The sequence below is a fragment of the Podarcis raffonei genome, chromosome 2 (genome assembly GCF_027172205.1).
Source record: "Podarcis raffonei isolate rPodRaf1 chromosome 2, rPodRaf1.pri, whole genome shotgun sequence".
NCBI classification, from domain to species: Eukaryota; Metazoa; Chordata; class Lepidosauria; order Squamata; family Lacertidae; genus Podarcis; species Podarcis raffonei.
The window spans coordinates 105,316,301-105,337,550 of record NC_070603.1 but is presented as its reverse complement, the minus strand read 5'-3'; the positions used below and the strand labels follow the sequence as shown (position 1 = coordinate 105,337,550).

The window sequence follows — 21,250 nt, the reverse complement described above, 5'->3', positions numbered from 1 at the left end:
CTTCAATCCCACTTCTTTCTTGCTACTCAGAGCTGATTAAAATGTGTAGAAATTATTTATTTCAACTTATGAATTGCTTCCTATCTTAAAGTGATTCAACTGTAAAAACACTGTAAAAACATCAACAATTAAAACAATATATAAAAACAATGGATTCTAGCCAACTAAATGTCTACCATGAGTGCACTGGAATTTCTCCTTCCTCTGCTCCCTGTGCCATCTGCAAATTGGCTTCAGGAGCTCCCAAAGCAGTTCTTTTTTTTTGGGGGGGGGGGAAGTTTCATTGCACTCACAAAAGTAGTCCTGCATGTACAATGATTTAGTTGGATACAACCCAGTTAAAACAATTTCAGAATCAATACAGATACAAGCTGTGATAAAAAAGTACTCTGTGTTAATGAAGCCCACCGCCTAGACACTCATTCTTTTCTGTGTGCTATTTACACTATAATGTTTGAAGCAGGTTTTTGTAACAAAGCATTTTCTGGCTTTGTCTGCTAAGACTTACTCCCATTTAATAATAAAGTATTTAGTGTGCAGGTGCTTTGATTACTTCACTTCTTATCCTCACGTGTGTGTTGCAAAGGAGTGTAAATGCAGGCAGCAACAGGATCTGTTCCTGGCCCTCACACATGTTAGCAGAGCACACATAAGCCTGTTCTGCCCCCTCTGCCCCTGTGCTGCCATCTTGTGGGTCCAAAGGGACCTGTGCGTTGGTGGTCATGCGCAAAATGTACTTCTATATAAGAGCTGCATTAGTACAAGTGCCTCGAGTTGGTTGCTTGCTTGATCCCCACAGCAAATGTTTAAAATAAGTGTCTGCTTTCAGAGTTAAATAGTTGGATTGCTTCATGAGATAGATTTTCCCTTCATGGAGATAGTTGCCATGTTGGAAAGTGCAAATAAGCTTGAATTTTTCCAAGAAGCCATTATTTACAATGGCTACTTGACTTTTCTCCTCACATGGAACATGGGACTGTAGGCACAAACAGGATGATTTGGGGCATAAAAATAACCCAAGCGTTATTGTCCTTTCAGGAGCAACTATCACAGGTTCTTGATGCCATGTTTGAAATGAAAGTTCAACCTCAGGATCATGTAATCGACCAAGGAGATGATGGAGACAACTTTTATGTAATTGAACGGTAAGATGCTAAAGCATTGCTTTATCATGGGTTTAGGACTTGGTTTTTTATCTGAGTAGAAAATGGTATTCTGAAATGTAATTTAGTACCTAGGAGTGCCTTGCTAGGAAATGGAATTTTCTAAGCAGGGTGCATACTGGAGAAGAGGGTTCTACAAACACGATATGGTTGAAAACGCACATGATACCTGGATAATACTTCAGCCTTCATTTTATGGCTCATTCATTAATTGTCAATGGCAGATGCAGTCAAAAGATCCCTTTGAGTGTAGGTGTACAAAATGCGCATTACATTAGCTAACCATCAACAATACTCATAGGATTCATAATGCTTCTTCTGTAAAACACCAGCAGTTTAATTGTGCATAGCCTGATTCTTCATTGAAGCTTTGGGGCAGTTGTCTTGTCAGAGTTATAGTAACTCTTAAGTTGATTTTGTACATTATCTCTTTAACTATGTTGACATTATCTCCAAGTAAGAAGAATGGTCTTTTTGTGAAGCTTGTGCGTTAGTCATGAAATATGTTTATATCATTTTTGAAGTGTCTAAAACTGTCATGTAATGTTCCCTCTTAAATATTATTATCCTGACAGTTTTACTGATGAACACCTACTTAATTCTTCTACAGATAATAGTGAAACATGAACATTTATGGTTTCCTGTGGAACGAGGATGATAATAAGACTGATGAACCAATGGATAAATGGCTGTGGGAATAAAGTCTCTTAAGAGCTCAGCTCAGCTACAGTCTTAAGATGGCACAAAATTTTTAACAAGGACTTGTTATCTATTTATTCATTTCTATAGGAATATATATATATAACTCTTCAAATGAATCTCCAAGTGTATTACAGCACAAATCAAAGATACAATAAAATGTTTAAAAGCTAAAACTTTAAAGTTTAAAATGTTAAAAGGGAGGATCTGAAATCTAAAAAGAGCACATAAGAATCTCACATAGATAGAACAACTATTTAATAAGATATTTGAAAGATTGAATAAGATATTTGAAACAACTTTGAAGATGTACCTCTTTGGAGTTTTGCAGATAAAAATGTACCATATTTTCCCCTGTATAAGATGCCCCCATGTATAAGATGACCCTTATTTTTTTGAACCCCAAATTAAGAAATTGGGCCAGAGCCTGAACACAAGCCCAGGCCGCCCACGCCAGAGCTTGAACCCCTTTGCTTTCACCATCAGTGTATAAAACGATCCCCAATTCATGTATTGTTCTCCAGTGATGACAACTTTCACGTGTTTCCTTTTCTTGCATTTTGCTGAAAATATGTGATAATTTAACTTTGTTATGAAGGGAAAACGTTGCATACTCATATTCTTATGGAATAAAAATGGTGGGCAAAATGTAACCAGTTGGTATTGTTTAGCTTGTCACTTACGAAATAGCCTTTTAAAGTAGAGCTCTCCCAAAATGTTAATGTCTTTAGCATTAAAGCTTCAGCAATTAGCATAAGGCAATATTGTAGTATCAAGGTTGTATCCAACATTAGTCGTGCACAGACATTAATTTCAGTGTGTCTACTCCAAGTTGAACTTAGTTGGAGAGCATGCTTTCTTCCCTCTATTCTATAGTTTAATACATAGAAATCAACAATCCTAACTTGGAGTTGTGAGGGTTGCACGCTAAGATCTGTATTATCCAGTAGCAGCCCCACTGAACTAGACCAGCTATAAAACTGTTGTAGGTGTCTTGGAAGTTGCAACATGGCTTCAACTCAAGTTTAGAACACTGCTGTTCTAAAATAAAGTTTTAGTTAATAAATAAACTCTGACAACTTCATGCTCATTTAAGCCCCAAACCCTTTGAAGACACAAAATCCTCTAGGGGCTCAGTAGTAACATTGCTCTTTTTGTAGTGATAGATCATAATCCTTTCTGTGCTAGTGTATTTTATTAGGATAGCATGGTACCTTGGGGACTCAGATTACAAAATGTTCTTCAGTATATCTCAAGGCATTGTAACAGTGTGTGTGTGTGTGTGTGTGTGTGTGTGTGTGTGTGTGTGTGTAATTACGCCTGGCAGTTGGAGTGATAGTGGGATATAAATAATTGGCTCCCAGTGCAGGTTTTTTCAAATGGTACATACAGAGGTTGACTAGACTGGCACTTGAGATAAAGAGAACACCAGATCATAACTAGTAGTATTTTGAATGATTAAGTAGCTGGAAAATTTAACCATTGGGGTCAAAATTAAGTCTCATGGACAACTGCAGTCATTTGAGTACAGGGTAATTTGCTTAGGGTAGTTTTCAGTTTGCGTCAGAAATTTCTCTAGTAGCATAGATTGTGATCTAATTTTGCATATCTATTTTATTTCAAAAAACTAAAAGCTTTGAAACTACCATTTGCAGTTGGCATTCATACTTAGAGTTTATGAAACAGAAGTATTTCCATGAAAAAATAAAGTCTCTACATCACTGATAGACACTGCGATATGTTAACATATTCCTTCTAAGGCATATATCACTATCCCATCTCAACTGTTCACTTAGTGTGTGCCTTCTGAGCAAGTAATTTTTTTATTTGCTTAAATTTCCTCATCTGTAAAACAGAAATAATAATGACCTACTTCAAAATATTATTCTGAGAGCAGTAAATAAAAAATATACAATATTTTGCAAATTATAAATATATATATAGCACTTGCAAGAGAAAAGGAATTCCAAATAAAGACCTAACACAGTGAAAAGGAAATAGCCAAGTTATTTTGAGGGCAGATCAGGATACATGTTGGCAGAGTATATTCTCTCCAAACCACAGAGGAGAGATTCGGAAACCATCTTATTTTATTCCTTGTGTTCTTGCCAAAGTTGAGTTTTTTTAGCAGTGTTATATTTGGTCTAATGCCCGTGGTGTTTGTTTTCCCGTCATTCTAGGGGATTGTATGATATTTTTGTAACACGAGATGGCCAAACTCGCTGTGTTGGCCGCTACGATAATCATGGCAGTTTTGGGGAACTGGCATTGATGTACAACACTCCTAGAGCTGCGACAATTGTTGCCACAACAGAAGGATCCCTTTGGGGATTGGTAAGTTTATTTGGGGCGTGGTGGGAAAGTTACTTACATTTTGTTTGTTGTACTATTATAGGCATTATGTTTATCAGATGTTGTCCCCTTCCAATGGCTTTATGCTATTCCTGGTTTTGGCAGGGCTTGCTATCTATTATTTTCAGAATTGTGTATATTAGATCTAGCGTAGCCTTGGCCATTTAGCAGTTAAGCTAGCTATGCTGTCGCTTCACAGAATTCATTTCTGAGAACTCGCTTTCTGTACGAAAGGCTCTCTGTACCAGATAGTCACTTCCTTGTAAGAGATTTTACATTATTGGTGGACTGTTTTCTAAACACCAGTCCTTTTCTTTACCACATAAAGTGGACTGGGAACTGACAGTACTGACTGCTGGCTAATTCATTTAATTTCATCTCACTGAGTTCATTTGCCTTTCCAATGAAAATTACCTAAGGCAGCATGTAAAAAAACAAGATGGCTGATATTGCTTAAGGGAGTATTTGGTAGTCTTGGTTCCATGCCTAGTGGAAAATATTTTTATTTTTTCTGCTCACACTTATCCATGTCCTATTGCAAACAGCTTTTGAAAGCCTCATTTTCCAAAGTTATTTGCCATGCAGCACCAGGGACTGCTGTTCAAAAAACGATAGCCAGAGTCCCCTTGGCATGTCAAACTAGAAATGCAATTATTTAGATCCCTGCTAGTATTAAATATACCAGTTATTTGGTTCCAGTGAACAACTGCCTCTCTTGCACATCGGCCTTGGTATACCTACATATGGAGTTGGAAAATGCCTTTATAGATTCTCTTCTCCCCAAGAGGGGAGTGCAAAGAGCTCCTGAAGTGCGGCTCCCAAAGCTGACTGAGAGCATTGCTGCTTTTTCTGGGATACACTTACAAAATGAGGAACTTCCCTTCTAGCACTAATCTGCAGCTGCTAATCTGGGGTCACTTCATAGTTGCCTGCAATAATTTGCCTTGGTTCCTCTGACGTCATAGAGCCCTTTGAAGTGTCATGGATTATGTGTATGTACGCTGTATCTACCAAGTTTCATGGCAATTAGTATTTAGTCCGTCTGATAGGGATGGCTTTGATCAAACTCTGTCCACCACTAAGCAGGTGCGTCCTCCATTGTGGGCTTGGTCATTTGCCACCACTTTCCCTGCTGTTAGTTGGAAATGACCGTCTAAGTAATTGATACCAAATATGTTATACTATAGGGGGGCGCGGGGGGCGCTGTGGGTTAAACCACAGAGCCTAGGACTTGCTGATCAGAAGGTCGGCAGTTTGAATCTCCAGGACGGGGTGAGCTCCCGTTGCTTGGTCCCTGCTCCTGCCAACCTAGCAGTTTGAAAGCACGTCAAAGTGCAAGTAGATAAATAGGTACCGCTCCGGCGGGAAGGTAAATGGCGTTTCCGTGTGCTGCTCTGGTTTGCCAGAAGCCACATGACCCGGAAGCTGTACGCCGGCTCCCTCGGCCAATACAGCGAGATGAGCGCTGCAACCCCAGAGTCGGTCACGACTGGACCTAATGGTCAGGGGTCTTTTTACATTTACCTTTATGTTATACTATGTGAGTTTATTGATTAGAGGAGGGCAAAACAAAAGGTAGCATTTTATTCCAGATACCTTATCAGATTCATGATGTTACTTGTGAATCCCTTTTAAAAACGAGTGTCCAAAGAGAACTGAAATGAAATGAAAACAGCTTCACTGCCCATGCCCTCGACATGTTTTTTTCTTGGACATAAACTAGGTTTCTCCCTGATTATCTGCATTGCTTTCAGCTTCCCAGAGATTCTCTTTCTTATGTCTCTTTCCTTTCTCGAAATGCTGCCATCATGTTGGAGCAGCTTTCTCAGTTACCTTACTTTGTCTCACAGCTGCTTATTAGGCCCTGGGGGCATTCTTGAATGACAGGCTCTCCCCAGCACTGCCACACGCTAGAGAAATTAAACATGAGCAGCATTGCAAGCCTGTGCTGACAAAAATGGGAAACTGAATTACTGTTTTCTGTAGTTATTGCACAGCCATTACAGATTCTGTCTTCTGTTGCCCCCAGTGTACAGTTTACTGTTTCTGGAAAGATAACATAGCTATATATCCAGCTGCAAACAAATTCTTCCTTTCCAAACATATTAAGACACTCTTTCTTTATCCAGCCAATTGTTTTTGTTTCAGAGACTGGCTGTTTTCAGAATAATTTTCCTTTATGTTTTTAAGCAATTTCCAGGGCTACAGTTCCATGATATTTGAGTGCATTTTCTTAATGCAATTATCAGTAACTAGGAAAGCAGGGTCGAGCTGGTCTTCTCAGGACTTTATGTATTTCAGGGCTTTATATATTGCTTAATATTGAGAATTTCTAAGTGGTGTACATAAAACGTTAAAAAATGTTAAAAGAATAACAGTATGGCGTTAAGGCAGAGATGACAAGCATGTGGTGCAGGTTTCTCATTTGTTTGATTTTTATGCTTAATATACATTTAGCCCGCCCGCCCCAAATTGTCTCCATCATCCATCCCACCAGCTGCATCTGAGATGGTGATGCTCCCTCCATTATTGTGGCTGAGATAACTTGCCATTTGGCTTTTCTCCTCCCAGCATACTCCTGTGCAGTGGACATTGGGCCTGAATTTTATTTCCTCTTCCTTTTCTATCCCTTTCCCTTAATGTATTGCTTTTATCAAATGACAAGCTGCCATCTTAAACTGTGAACTGCCTTATGTGGATTTGCAGAAAGGTTGGCAAATTTCATGTGGACATTTTAATTCCATATTTAGTATGCAGTTAATGGGTCCTTGTGAGCTGAGCTAAATAAATGTTTGCTCATTTTCAAAAAGCAGTTTTTGAATGTATCCTCTCTGCATCAGTCAAAGTGCATGTAGAGAAACCAGTTTAGGAAAGAGCCATTTCCCCCTCTCTTCTCTCTTCCTGTTTCCTCTCCAGTATTAACATTACTTTGTGGACATTTCAAAAGCTAGTACCAGAGCCCTGACTAGCAAAAAAATGTGACACTTCTTACAAAGAATTGAAACGTAATTATAACTTTACAGGAGTGAGCTCCTTGTTTCAATTGAAGAGGTCCTTGTTTGACTAATTCGGATAGAAGTTGTCTGGGTAAATAACCTACACTTTAATGCTGCTTCTTAAAGGATCGAGTGACATTCAGAAGAATTATCGTGAAAAACAATGCAAGGAAAAGGAAGACGTATGAACTATTCATTGAGTCAGTGCCCATCCTTAAGTCACTGGAGGTAAAGTATTTTGTTGGAGGTGACCCATAAAGAATGATTAAAATTGATTTAGGGGCACTGCTATACTTAACTTTTCAGCGTTGTAAATATTCGGTGAATGGCTGAACCTGCCAGGCTTGGATTGGACTTGTAACAGCAACTCCTTTAGAACCGTGCTGTATTTCTACATTAACTATTTCAGCCAGCCTTGCTATTTGTCTGGCAAATTGTCCCAAGGTGAGGAAAGGACAAATTATGCAGGACAAACTATGCCGAGCTATCGAGGCTTTGTGTGGCTCTCTTCCCAGTATTAAAGGGTTTCTAATGGGAAAATGCTAATGGAACCTTCAGAATGATGACTTGAGCTAATTGGCAGCTTACGAAATGCTGTCACCAAGAGCTGCATGCGTGGTTCTCCCTATTGCCTTTCTAGTTACTAATTTAAAATGAAGGCAGAAGAGCTCTACGTGGCGCTTTTGTGGTTGTCACTGCCGTTTCCTCTTTGGCTTCCAGGTATACTAGAAGCAACAACAGGCATCAATTGCTGTGTCCAGTTTCATGATGTGGGGAGGGATGGAGAAACAGACTTCCTTTGAGCTGTCAGGGAAGCAGCAGAAGGAGTAGGGTTGAGGGCAAGCATGGGTGACAAAACAGTGAATGGGTGAACAGCCTATTGGCCTTAAACTGCAGTGCTGTTTTGGACAAAGTTATGCAAATAATACTGTGGGAAGGGTTTAACATATCCACATATGGGCACTTTGGTCGCCTTGTTACAGTATTTGGTTAGGTTATGCCAGAGGAAGGATTATGGGAGGTGGATTTCATTTTCTCTTTCTGTTCCAGCCTTCAGAGCGAATGAAAATTGTTGATGTAATAGGGGAGAAAACGTTTCAAGATGGGGAACGTATCATTGCTCAGGTACGTGGACACGGTTCTTCCACAACACACTCATCTCACAATGTCAGGTTTAGCATGACTTCATTATCAGCATGAACTCTTCTTCCCTGTTTTAGCTGATCATACCTACTTAATGTCACCCAAACCAGCATACAGAAAGTAAAATGAATATAAGCCTTTAGGGTGACTGATGTTCGGGTTTTAAGCAATGTAGCCATTTATGTGCACCTTTCTTCTTCCCTTGACCAAAGTGCTGTGGTATTGCTGTGGCACTTCATGGTTCTGCTGATGTACTTATTTGTCATTCAACCTGGATCTTTTATTTTCCCTCTATGCTGTTGTTTGCATTTTATAAGAACTACTCCGGAACTTAGGGACGCGGGTGGCGCTGTGGGTTGAACCGATCAGATTTGCCGATCAGAAGGTCGGCGGTTCGAATCCCCGCGACAGGGTGAGCTCCCGTTGCTCAGTCCCTGCTCCAGCCAACCTAGCAGTTCGAAAGCACGTCAAAGTGCAAGTAGATAAATAGGCGGGAAGGTAAACGGCGTTTCCGTGTGCTGCTCTGGTTCGCCAGAAGCGGCTTAGTCATGCTGGCCACATGACCCGGAAGCTGTACGCCGGCTCCCTCGGCCAATAAAGCGAGATGAGCACCGCAACCCCAGAGTCGTCCGCGACTGGACCTAATGGTCAGGGGTCCCTTTACCTTTACCTTACTCCGGAACTTAGCGCAATTGTGGTTTGATGCCAGTATTTGTATCAGCGATAGTTTGAATTGGAATTCCCTCCCTCCATGCAACTTAGGGAAATTTATATCAGAAAATGCCACAGAGAGAGATAATTTAGTATGTTTATGTGTATTTAGTAAACAAAGAGTGGCTGGGGAAACCCAGCCAGATGGGCACAGTATAAATAATAAATTATTATTATTATAGCTAACAACTTCAAAACCGTTAAGCTTGTCTAATATTTGATTTGCACATGGCATCCACTTGTTGTTACTAATGAACTTATGAAACAGAAATTTTTCCGTGAAACAATAAAGCAGTGCAACACCACCACCCAAGTCAGTGGGCTGAACAGGGTTTCAGAAAATGAAAACAAATCTGAAAACAACTTCTTGTCTTCACAGGGTGATAAGGCAGACAGCTTTTACATTGTAGAATCTGGTGAAGTAAAGATCTTGATTAAAAGCAAGGTGAGTCCAAATACGCTGTGGTGCTGATTGGTTAAAATTTAGTAAATACAAATATCAAGAAAAATGTCCAGTAAAAAGCAATCATTTTCAAGAATCTTGCTATAAGAACTGCTACTTATTTTACTCTAAAGTTACCATTAGGGTGGGAGGGTGGAGCAGGGAAGCAATTGTGTGAAGTTATTAACAGTTTCTTAGGACAGCAATAGTTCATGTAGGCTGTGAGCAAGACCACTGCAAAGCCTTAAAGCTGTGAATTGCCATAGTTAGAAACATACGTTGGTAAGAAAATCTAAGTTATCCTGTTGTGAAAAGGAATCCCTCTGACATTATATATGTATCTTTAAAGAAAGTACAGACTAGGTTGTTGTTGTTGTTGTTTTTTTAAAAAAAAACAATTAAGCCTAAAAATCTCTTTCTATGGGAAGAAGAGATTTGCTCTCGCTCTTCTGCATTCAGTTTTACTTTGCTTACGGTCCGTATTAGTTTGGTTATAATTTCCAGTTGTGGAATTGCCTTTGCTAGTGAATTCTCAAGACTTAATATCATAGGGGGAAATGTACTGAGAGATTGCTGTTGCTTCCATGTTACCTTGCACACAGATGGATTTGTGAAAATGAGTTTAAAATAAAGCAGCTAATATGCATTTGAATGGGAAAAGGTTAATGTACAGTACCAGGGAGAGAGTTCAGGGCTAATCTACAGAGGATGTCATTTTTATGCTGCAATATTCTCTGTGTAGGAATGAGACATATACACTTATGTGTGAACAATCCATGCATGTGTCTCTTGCACACAAAAATATTCTAGACATACATTTTTATATGCACATTTTCTACACATAGCTTTCTTAATTAGTTTCACCTTACAGAAATACTTTTAGTATAAGAAGGAAAGTTACGTTTGAAAGGGTATTAAACATAACATAGGAATTGTCCTATGTGAATTGGTCATAATATACCATAAGTCAGAGAAAACCATGGGGCTGGTTCACATACAACTACCCTTCTGAAATTTGGCAGTATTTATCCCCCAGAAGGGGCTACTAAGCCTGGAAATTTAATCTCATTTAGTAAAAAAAATAAAAAATGGTGTGTGTGTGTGTTTAGCTTATATATGCCCAGCACAAAAACTCCTGGATCAATTTGTGTGGAAATTAGCATAATAATAATACCTTTATTGTCAATGTACAACCTGTGTACAATGAAATTAACCGATATTTTATCTTGGCAGGCGCAGCTAATATACCTGCAACTTTTATCTGTTTAAAAAAGTAGTTTATCACATTTTTAATTTCTCAAAATAGTGATTAGCTTTGATTTTCCTGAATCTGGTTTGAAATTCAGATCTGAATTACACAGACGCTAAATAGGTCTTGAGTTAAATTGGGCTGTTTTCTGAAGCACTGAAACAGGGTCCAGACCAAAGCTTATGGCTTGTGCACACCTCTTGTTAAAAGCTCAGTGTTCCTAGCATTAATGCATTGTAATCTACAGACAAGAGAAAGGAGGAAGTGTGTGTACAGCAGAGAGGAGGAGAAAGGGTGTGCATGAACCCATGTCCCACTCCTACTGTTAAATCTGCTTTGGGCCACCATGCCAAAAGTTTTTCATATAAATTATACTGTATGCTGACAGTCACAATGTACCCTGGCTATCAACAAAAAATATTATGTTTCCTAGTGGAGCAGTATTAGAATGCAGTCAACAAAAATGCAATTTTCAATACCTTAGTGCTTTGCCTTCTCAGCAGTGCACTTATTGCTTTTGAGTGAAATCCATGTTCACATTATGCAGCTGCAGAGATCTTTTGAGGGGTCAAAGCCTCTTGTTAAGTCAGCCTTGATTTAAGTAGATAGGTGTGATAGCTGAGAGAACTACGGTGCAAATACCGTATTTTTCGCCCTATAAGACGCACTTTTCCCCCTCCAAAAATGAAGGGTAATGTGTGTGCGTCCTATGGGGCGAATGCAGGCTTTCGCTGAAGCCTGGAGAGCGAGAGGGGTCGGTTCGCAGGAAGCTATCCGCAAGCCTGGGGAGCCCGCGGGAGTTCCCGCCGGGCTCCCATGGCTTGCGGAGAGCTGCCTGCACCCCGAAGCCTGGGCACGCTGAGCAGTTGCGCCCGGGCTTTGGGTAGCTCCGTGCAAGCCACGGGAGCCCTCCTACAGCTTGCGCAGAGCTGCCTGCACCCCGGAGCCTGGGCGCGCTGAGCAGTTGCGCCCGGGCTTCGGGTAGCTCTGCGCAAGCCGTGGGAGCCCTCCCACAGCTTGCGCAGAGCTGCCTGCACCCCGAAGCCTGGGCCGCTGAGCAGTCGCGCCTGGGCTTTTGGTAGCTCTCCGCAAGCCGTGGGAGGGCTCCCACGGCTTGTGGAGAGCAGCCTGTTCTGGGGGCTGGAGTCGGGGGAAGCTCGGGCTTCCCCTGCCCCAGCCCTGCGCCTGGGGGGGAAATAATTCCCCCCCTTATTTCCCCCCCAAAAAAACTAGGTGCGCCCTATGGGCCGGTGCACCCTATGGGGCGAAAAATACGGTAGTATGCTAGAACACCCAGAACTTGCCTCTTACAGTGGCACTTTCCCTTAGAGAACCTGTTGTACTTTAATTCCTCCAAACAGAACTGTACAGAATCCTCTAGGTAACAGTGAAATCAATCAATAGTTTCAATATCAATTTAATAATATTTTTTAGAAAACGGTTGTCATTGTATGGGTCCTAGCTGGACCGACCTCATTCCTCAGAGTCCTGTTGAAATAAATACTGTGTGTGCCAACTTTAAAAAGTATGTAGACAATGCTGCCTTCCAGCTTTCTTTGAGAGCAGAGTTTGACAATGAGGGCATCACCACAGAAAAGCCTCTGTAGCTTGTGATACTTCACTCTGATAGCCATGGAACTGACAGCAGGGCACTCAAGTAGTGTCGCTGCATAGAAGGGTTTGAAGGGGAACAAGAATCACTTCTAAGTGTTAATGTTTCTAATGCAGACCGTCACAGGCAAGGACGCAAACCAAGAGGTGGAGATTGCTCGATGTGAAAAAGGACAGTATTTTGGAGAACTTGCACTTGTTACCAACAAACCCAGAGCAGCCTCTGCCTATGCAGTTGGGGAGGTCAAATGTTTAGGTAAGAACTCTTTCTCTCTCCTTGTATGTGTTCCTCCTGATCAAGTACCACCAGCGGCTCCATTTCCTGCACACTTTTGTTTGGATCCATAATCTTTTTGTTCGGGTACCTCATCATCATCATCATCATCATCATTATTATTATTATTATTATTATTATTATTATTATTATATTACTATTTATTAAATTTATATACCGCCCTTCATCAAGAGATTCCAGGGCGGTTCAAAGAATAAAATACCTTAGCACCACCAGTGAGAAAATCAGTTCCATTGAGTTTCTAGCTCTTTTCCCTGTGAAGAAAATCTTGAAAATATGACAGCATCTTTCTTAAAGGATCCGATATGTTATAATTGTGATGTTTGAGTTGACCTCCTGCATAGCTTTTGGTGATCCCAGCTGGTTAGAAGATTGCTAGCAAAAGGAGATGAGCTATGCAAAGATTTGTTTCCAAGGACTTGTTTTCTTTCCTTGGCAAGTACCTGCGTTTGGGCCTGTTTACATAATTTGAATCCAAAGTGAACTTGAGACCTTGATTTCTTCATCCAAGACAGCAACTTGGAAGTTCAGTCAGTGTTACCTAGTAAAATTACAGTTTCCCGATTCTTCACTCTTATCTTGGGTGAACAACTACATTCGTTTCCATAATAGGAGGCAGTGAATGGACTTCAGTTTTATGGACAAATATGCTGATTTGTGAGTGAACCAAGTCAGTCATAGATGGAATGAACACTCTGTAATTCCTTTCTAGCATTATATTATTTATTATTTTAAACCAGCCATCAATTTAAAATCCCAGGGCAGTTTATAGTAAATCAGTTAAAACAATAAAATTCAGGTTTACAAGCATAAAAAGCAAAGTTAAGTAAACATTGATGAACAGCAATGCAGCTTTGTTAAAATAACAAAAATACAAACTGACTTGAGCAATTATTTTCAAAAGTCGAGGTGAAAAGATAGTCTTTACTTGACACCCAAGGCCCCATAATGAAGGGGTCATGTTAACCAACAGAGTTATCTAAGGATATCAGTATTTAGAAAGTTCCCTTGAAACTTTATTATCTGCTCAAGAGGAAGTGAGCTGTCATTTAAAATCAAGAATTGTAGCTGCTAAGCAAAACCAGAGATTGTGGTTTATCACAAACTGATTATTTAAACTTGACAGTTTCACAACCCATAGTTTAGAGTGTGCTTGTTTTGAAACTGACTAGAGTTTGTGATATACCACACCATTGTTCCACATGGTGTGGCAAGTAGTCTGCGAAACTGAAACTAAATGCTTGTGAAATCCCTCTGCCTGTGCAGAGGAAATTGTGTGAGCCTGAAACTTCACTTGGGCTTCCAGATCATGCACATAGCACTAAAACTTGTTCTAGAATTATGTTTGAACACAGCCACTCCACATCACAACTGTTGAGTCTCACTAGTGTCCTATTCAGATAAAGGTGTACCTCCGGCTAGCGTTCCTCTGTGGCTTCATGTTGCACAGGAAGATCAGTAGTGGCAGGCAAGCCAACATTCAGGGTCCTTGATATTCTTGAATCTCTTAAAATGCTTCCAAGGAACTCTGGTGTTCTCCAGAACACATTTATTAAATCCTCTGACTTTGCAGAATGGAGAGAAGGCAAAACCAATGAGTGCCTGGTGGCTTTGTAACAAAGCGATTTCCAAATTTCTTGATGCGTTTTACATTTTGGGGATAAAGCAACATAGAATTATATACTTAAATCACGGGATATCCTAGTTGAAATCAGTTCCTTCCAGTTTGCTTCAAAATCTGACAGGGCGTTCAGTTTCATTTTTATTTTGTAAATTTATATTCTACTCAGCTATGTTAATGGGACGCGGGTGGCGCTGTGGGTAAAACCTCAGTGCCTAGGACTTGCCGATCGTATGGTCGGCGGTTCGAATCCCCACGGCGGGGTGAGCTCCCGTCGTTCAGTCCCAGCTCCTGCCCACCTAGCAGTTCGAAAGCACCCCCAAGTGCAAGTAGATAAATAGGTACCGCTTTATAACGGGAAGGTAAACGGCGTTTCCGTGTGCTGCACTGGTGCAGGCTCGCCAGAGCAGCTTCGTCACGCTGGCCACGCGACCCGGAAGTGTCCTCGGACAGTGCTGGCCCCCGGCCTCTTAAGCGAGATGGGCGCGCAACCCCAGAGTCGGTCACAACTGGCCTGTACGGGCAGGGGTACCTTTACCTTTACAGCTATGTTAAAAAATGAATTCCAGGGTTGTTTACAATAGAGTGATAAAATTATAAAACAGTTGAAATCTAAAAGAGCAATATTAACACAGTTTCCATGAAAGATTAAAAAGCCTGGTGTCCAGAAGATATTAAGGGAGACACTAAGAAGGTCATCTCTTCCCATCAGTAAGTTTCAGTCAAATACACAAGCGACAAAGACCTCTCACGCGTACTCCCTACCAATGATACTGGAGGCATACTGTTTTCAGAAAAGTTGCTCTCCAGTTTGGCTCTGTGTTTGCTTGGGTAGTTACGTTGGTGAGAAGTTTGGAAACCAGCTTATTAATAGATCTGACTTGTTCTCATTGGCTTTGTTTTCTGTTCATTCTGCTGGATGCGGCCTACAGTCTAGAATTAGATACATTTCTGGAATAGCCTTGGGATCCACAGTAAATAGCAATACCAGGCAAAAGTTTGCTGTCTGTGAAAAGTTGAAATGATCTGATTTGGAAAGGATCCATCCTTCAGATCAACTGTGCCACTTTCCTTCTGTCCCTGCGACTTACCATGCTGCTGATACAGCAGTCCAAACCATTAACAACAACAACATTATTATTATTATTATTATTATTATTATTATTATTATTATTAATACCCCGCCAATCTGACTGGGTTTCTCCAGCTACTCTGGGTGGCTCCCAACAGAAATTAAAAACACAATAAAGCATCAAACATTAAAAACTTCCCTAAAACAGGTGGCTGCTCTCGGAGCAACCATAAAAACCTCACGGAACAATACCTCCCTGTTTTCCTGGTTAACTTGTTCTGCTTCCAGTTTCTTTGGAGGTGCAGGCGGGGGCGGGGATTTCCCTTGAAGTCTATTTTGATGCATTCTTTCCATGTCTCCCTGTGTTTCTGTGCAGTTATGGATGTGCAAGCATTCGAAAGGTTACTTGGGCCCTGCATGGACATTATGAAGAGGAATATAACCCATTACGAAGAGCAGCTGGTAGCGTTGTTTGGTTCTAGCTTGGACCTGACCCATCCAGGCAATTAGGCACAGAGTACCTTAGTGCCTTCTCAGTTCAAGACACAGAAAAGTCTCCTATTAGCAACAGCGCAGCACCACACAAATGAAAGAAGGACACTATGGGACAGTGGCTGTTGGTGTCTTCTTGGGCATTTTTTTAGAAACCTACATAGGTCTCAGCACAGCTGGACAGGTCAAGGTTTGCTCCAGGCCTCTGCTTTGCTGCTGCTGAAATTTCATTATTAGACCTAGCTTACTGCTGAGTCTCTTAATCCTCCTTTCACTTTCCTTGATTCAGAATGGCATGTCTCTCCAACAATTCAAGTGCCTGATACGAAAGATGTGGAGCCCTCTTATTTGTTCTTGCTTAAACAAAAATCATTGCGAGAGAAAACTTTGTAATTGTGATTTGGAATAGCAGGTGGCTTTTCCTTCTTTCAGGGACAGCTACCTCCTTACAGTATCTTCCTTTTGACGTTTCCTCCCCCCGACAGAGTATCAATCTGCTTTTAATACAGATGTTGTACTTGGATTTGAAATAGTTGATAATGTCAAGGGCATGGGAAGATTTTGGAGCTAGCGAGTTCTGAGGTTTCCCTGCCATCTGCTGCAAATGGCAGGTACTGCAGCTTCTAAAGCTTCTGGGTCCAAGGGTGGACCTACTCCAGTCGATGAATAATGAAGCAAAATACTGAATTCTGAGCAGTATCTAGCAGAAAACGGAATTAGGTTTTTTATATTTTTAGGCTACAGTGAATTTGAATATTAGGTCAAGGGATCCAGTGGCCAGAAGTGTTGCAACAATATTGTCCTCCAAAAGCTGACCTGTTTCCTTGATTAAGACTTAATCTGTGGTCTGATGGGAAACAGAAGTACGTAACCTGAGTTCCTGTTTGTGGGGATTCTTTATACACTTCAATTTTGCATGGCACTGCCCTGCGCAGAATCAGTTTTAATGCTCTTTTTTTAAGGAGGGTTGGTTTTTTTTGTAACTTATATTTATGTACTTAAGGGGCTCCCTTCTACTGTAATATTTTACAGCATTCTTTAACAAAATTAGGTATAAACTTTCCAGTTGCCAAGTCTGTTTGCTAAATCTTTTTTGGAAACTTACTTCAAACGAGAATGATTTCTTTTTTTTAAAAAAAAAGAAAGAAACCTAAAATGAAAAAATCTCACTCCCTGGACAATTGATGTTGTGGCTGGAGGGATCTTTTGAGCTCAGATTCAGTTAACGACATTTCTCCAAAACACTTCCTAAGTCAGCAGCATTTTTTTAAAAAAGTATCTTCTTTCTATCTTAGTGCTTACTTAAAATAATTAGCAACATCCAGTGATGTTCATCACCTGTGCAATGAAAATCTGCTTGCACAATAGAACTTGGGATTTTCTCTTCTCCCTCATTTTATCCCTTGTGCACTCCTCCTAAAAATCTGCTCTGGCAATCCCCCCAATTCCCCCGCAGATTTTGGGAGAGAGGAAGGAAAAGCCCTGTTGCTTGTGGGGCCTCCTGCTCTCACTATATTTGATCTCGGCCAAAAATCTGGATTAAATGTTATCCAAGTATTATATCTACAGCAATTAGATTTTAAAACGATTCTCTTTATAGCATTAGAAAGAACATTCTTAAGGAAAAAAGTTTTGGAACCTGTAAGTAGTCATTTTGCTTTGACTATTTCACTATCAGTGTTTCTCAGTGTGTTATAAACATGACCATTTTGGAGAGAGATTTCCACTAATTATGGATTTGCAATGATAGATTAAAACCTTTCACTCATTGTGGCCCAGCCATTTAAACCTGAAATAATTCCACCATTCATAATTCCTCCTTCTTGGCAATGCCACAGATCTAAACCACAAATTAGCTCATAGTAGACATTTCCCAGTTTGTCTCATTTTTATGTTTTTACATTAGCAATTTAAGACATAATTTTTAATACGTTGTTGAATCAGGGAATGATACTGTACTAGCTTGAAGGCAAAAGGACTTTTTTAAATGTAATGAAAGCCAATGGAAAAGACGTCCAAGCTCTGGTGATTGTATCTTGCGTTTCTTCCCCCAGCACCTCCATTTCAGCTGTGCGTTCTCTGCTTGTAGGAGACATGTTTGCTACAAAAGCGCAGAAGAAAAATATGCTTCATTCATCTTAAGATTTTACACCAAAGATATTGTTTTTCATTGTAGGATTTTCAGCGTGTAAACTTCTTTTAGGTTGTGGATCTAATTAAGGGGATTGGTTGAAAAAGGTCACTGTGGAGCCTTTGTAAGCTGAGCAGAGCAGGTATGCATTCAAGCCATTCTCAAGTTTTCCTTAAGATTTCGTCAAATTTCAGGCGAGCCAAATTCCTTCTAGACCCACAGTTTCCAGCCAGTAGAGGCCTTCCCTTCTTATGCTGAGCACTTATTCACTGGAACCCTGCAGGCGTTTGTGTTTGTCCTATATAACATTGCTTTATAGTTCATAACAGGTTACTCAAAATGGCACCTTCTCAACCTGGCCAAGCTGAAGTTCTGGGGTTCTGTTTGTTGGAGTTTTGTAGAGGATTCTGCTGCATTAGAAAGAAATGACAGCGAAGGGAAATGGCTTTACAGGAAATAGAGTGGGTGGGGGCCAGACTAGCTATACTGATCTATAGACTACCTGCTGAAAATTATTTTCTATACTTTTCTGAAAGCAGGCAAGTTGAAGGGCTCAAATGCACAATCCCAAAATTGGACGTTCCTTTTTGTGCAAAACTGATTTATCTCTGTGTGTTTATGGATGGTGGACTGGTCATATGACTCACTATCAAGAGCCACAATTTTCTGGTGTTCCTGTGATAAGTTGTGTGGGAATCCCAGCTGAACATTCAAGGAGGACAGTCTTCTTTCTTTGGCTGGATTTAAACACAAGTCCAGTTTGTAGCCGTGTGGATTGCTCCTCGCACTGAAGACATCAACATTACTTTTAAAATGAGCCATTTTTTATATGTCTGAGTGGTAATGATTTGGCTATTTGTAAAATGATGTATTGTGAAATACTTAGAGTGAAAGATACTTGGACGAATCATGTTGACACCTACTATTTCCCCTTCATGCCTCCATCCCCAGTCTCCCTGGAGTCTAGCAATATTGACCGAGAGTGGTTCAGCTCCCATTTTTAGATCACTGCTTTACCATAGCTGCATTAACTCCTTATGACATTTGAACGTATTTTAAGCATTTTGTTTCTGCTTCTGGTATTGCTCTTTATCAAGGGGGGAAAGAAATCTGCAAATAGTTTGCGTATGATCACTGGTGATGTCTAGCTTTAATAAGAGAACTCAGCAGCAAAGTGACTAATGAGAGTGATATCTCTTCATATGGTCCTTTCTTAAAACAACAACACAGCTTTCTGCTTGTCATTTTTGAGGCTGGTAGGAAGAGCTTACAGTGTCCCTGTGTTATACTTCTGTTAATGTCACAGCACAAATTTCACTAAATGTATGTAAGAAACGAAATGTTAATATGTGAAGTGCAGGTTTGCAGAGGAGAAAAGGTAACCCCTTTAAATGCCATTTTCTTTTCAGTTGTTATTGACATGTATTTGTATACTAGTCTTGCCAAAAATACAACTTTTCTGGGTCCGGCCCCCCCGTTATATTTTGTTGTCAGTACTGCTGGTGAAGTCAGTGTGTTCCAGTTGCTCAACCACATGATTCATTTGAAGAGGCCTTCTCTCTATGTGGTTTCTCCCTGTACAGGCTGTAGGGCTATGTTGCGCCTTGATCACCCAGGAAGCAGAAAACGGTCCCTAATCTCTTAGGCACGTGGCACAAATTTTCTGAGCCTATCTAAATCTTAAACCATGTGCTATGAATGCTTTTCTCCGGTCGCAAAGGTAATTTCAATTTTGCTTAAAAATGCTACCTCAAGGCTCCAAGTGCTGTAAATGTGTCTTGCCTGTGAGAATTCCACAGACTGGTTATGATAAGTTCTGTTGCATTAAGTATGTGGGATGTTCTCTTGGGTTTTTTTAGATCTGTTGGGGAGGGGCCTGTTTTAACTCATTTTTACAGCTAATTTTTGATGATTTTTTTTTGTCCTTGTTTTGTTTTCAAAAAGTGTGGGCAGATTTGCAGAGGGATCAGTTCTTGCACTATAGTATTGCCCAAGGTGGGGGAGAGTACACCCGCCATATGAGATGCTGGTGTCAATCTGATCTGGGGTTTGACTACACTTCCGACTAATAAAACCTGACATGCCATGTCCAGCCTTCCTGATTACCTTCTTGTGTGTCTTAGTCTGCTTTTCAAACTTCAGCGAACGCGATACTTACCCACGCTTACAAATTAAAAGAGACAATTCAGCTTGAGCCATGTGCAGTACTGAAAACAGGCAATACTGAAAGGTCATGACTGCTTGGTGCAGTAACTCTTGAGGGGAGAAGAAGGACCATTGCATAGTGGAAGAAGGCATGCTTTGCATGCAGAGAAGGTCCCTAGTCAAATTCTTGGCATCTCCAGGTTAAAAAGTCTCAGGTGGCAGGTGCTAGGAAAGACCTTTCAGTCTGATATACACTGGGCAGTCATTGCCAGAGAGAATGCATACTTCTGGGTTGGATGGACCAGTAGTCTGACCCGGTGCAGCCCTCCTGAGATCACTTGGATTGCAGGTCAGAAACAGGTGCTCAAATGCTCTTGCACGTCAGACTCCTTGCTAGCATGCCAGACAGGAAAAGCTGCATGGGTGGGGAATAAAATTATTATTATTATTATTATTATTATTATTATTATTATTATTATTATTTCTAGCCCCCACAGTCATAGAGACGCTTTCAAAAGTCAGTCTTGCACTATTCCCAACTTAGGTTGAACACCTGGCTTACTAACTCAATTGTTCTTCCCAAGCACACAGACCCATATTTTTACGTATTACTTTCTCTCTCCAGAATTTGCATTTGGGTTTTTATGCCAGAGGAATCATTAAAGTGTGCAGGTGGAATAACTCGTTCAGTGTCTGGCTACTAAATGAAGGTTACAGAACAGCAGATTTTTATTTTAGTTACAAATTTATTTGTAGGGCGAACTGTAGCTATTATAGAAGGTTGATTTATGAATCATAAGGTAATGTCTTACACCACAATAAAAAAGGCATAAACCTCAGTGCATTAGAATCCACCAGCTGCATGAAATAATATCCTAAGGTGGGTGTGGGTGTTTCTGGTTGGCTGGCTGGCTGGCATCTGTCTGTCTCAAGAGAATGAAGAAGAAAAGTTAGCAGTAACATCAGAAAAGAAAGAAATGCAAATAATAAAGGTGGTAATAATTACGTTAAAGTTTGATTTTGTCAAAAATGATTATTCACAATTCACAAAGCAACATTAACACAAACTTCCTAGCATTGGTAAGCTAATTAACACCTTTTGAGGATTAAAGACCATTATCTCAGGCC

The 21,250-nt window shown here is 40.5% G+C and overlaps 1 protein-coding gene across 1 annotated transcript in view; it reads left to right on the top strand.

Moving 5' to 3' along the window:
- Positions 1–20,082, top strand: part of PRKAR2A (protein kinase cAMP-dependent type II regulatory subunit alpha) — an 87,138-nt gene extending 67,056 nt beyond the window's left edge. Inside the window, exons 5-11 of the mRNA XM_053378384.1 lie at positions 1,039–1,145; positions 4,043–4,196; positions 7,337–7,438; positions 8,261–8,335; positions 9,444–9,509; positions 12,484–12,622; positions 15,731–20,082. Coding sequence (XP_053234359.1) covers positions 1,039–1,145; positions 4,043–4,196; positions 7,337–7,438; positions 8,261–8,335; positions 9,444–9,509; positions 12,484–12,622; positions 15,731–15,864 — 777 coding nt within the window. The 3' untranslated portion in view covers positions 15,865–20,082. The remainder of the gene's footprint in view (positions 1–1,038; positions 1,146–4,042; positions 4,197–7,336; positions 7,439–8,260; positions 8,336–9,443; positions 9,510–12,483; positions 12,623–15,730) is intronic.
- Positions 20,083–21,250: the final 1,168 nt, after the last annotated feature.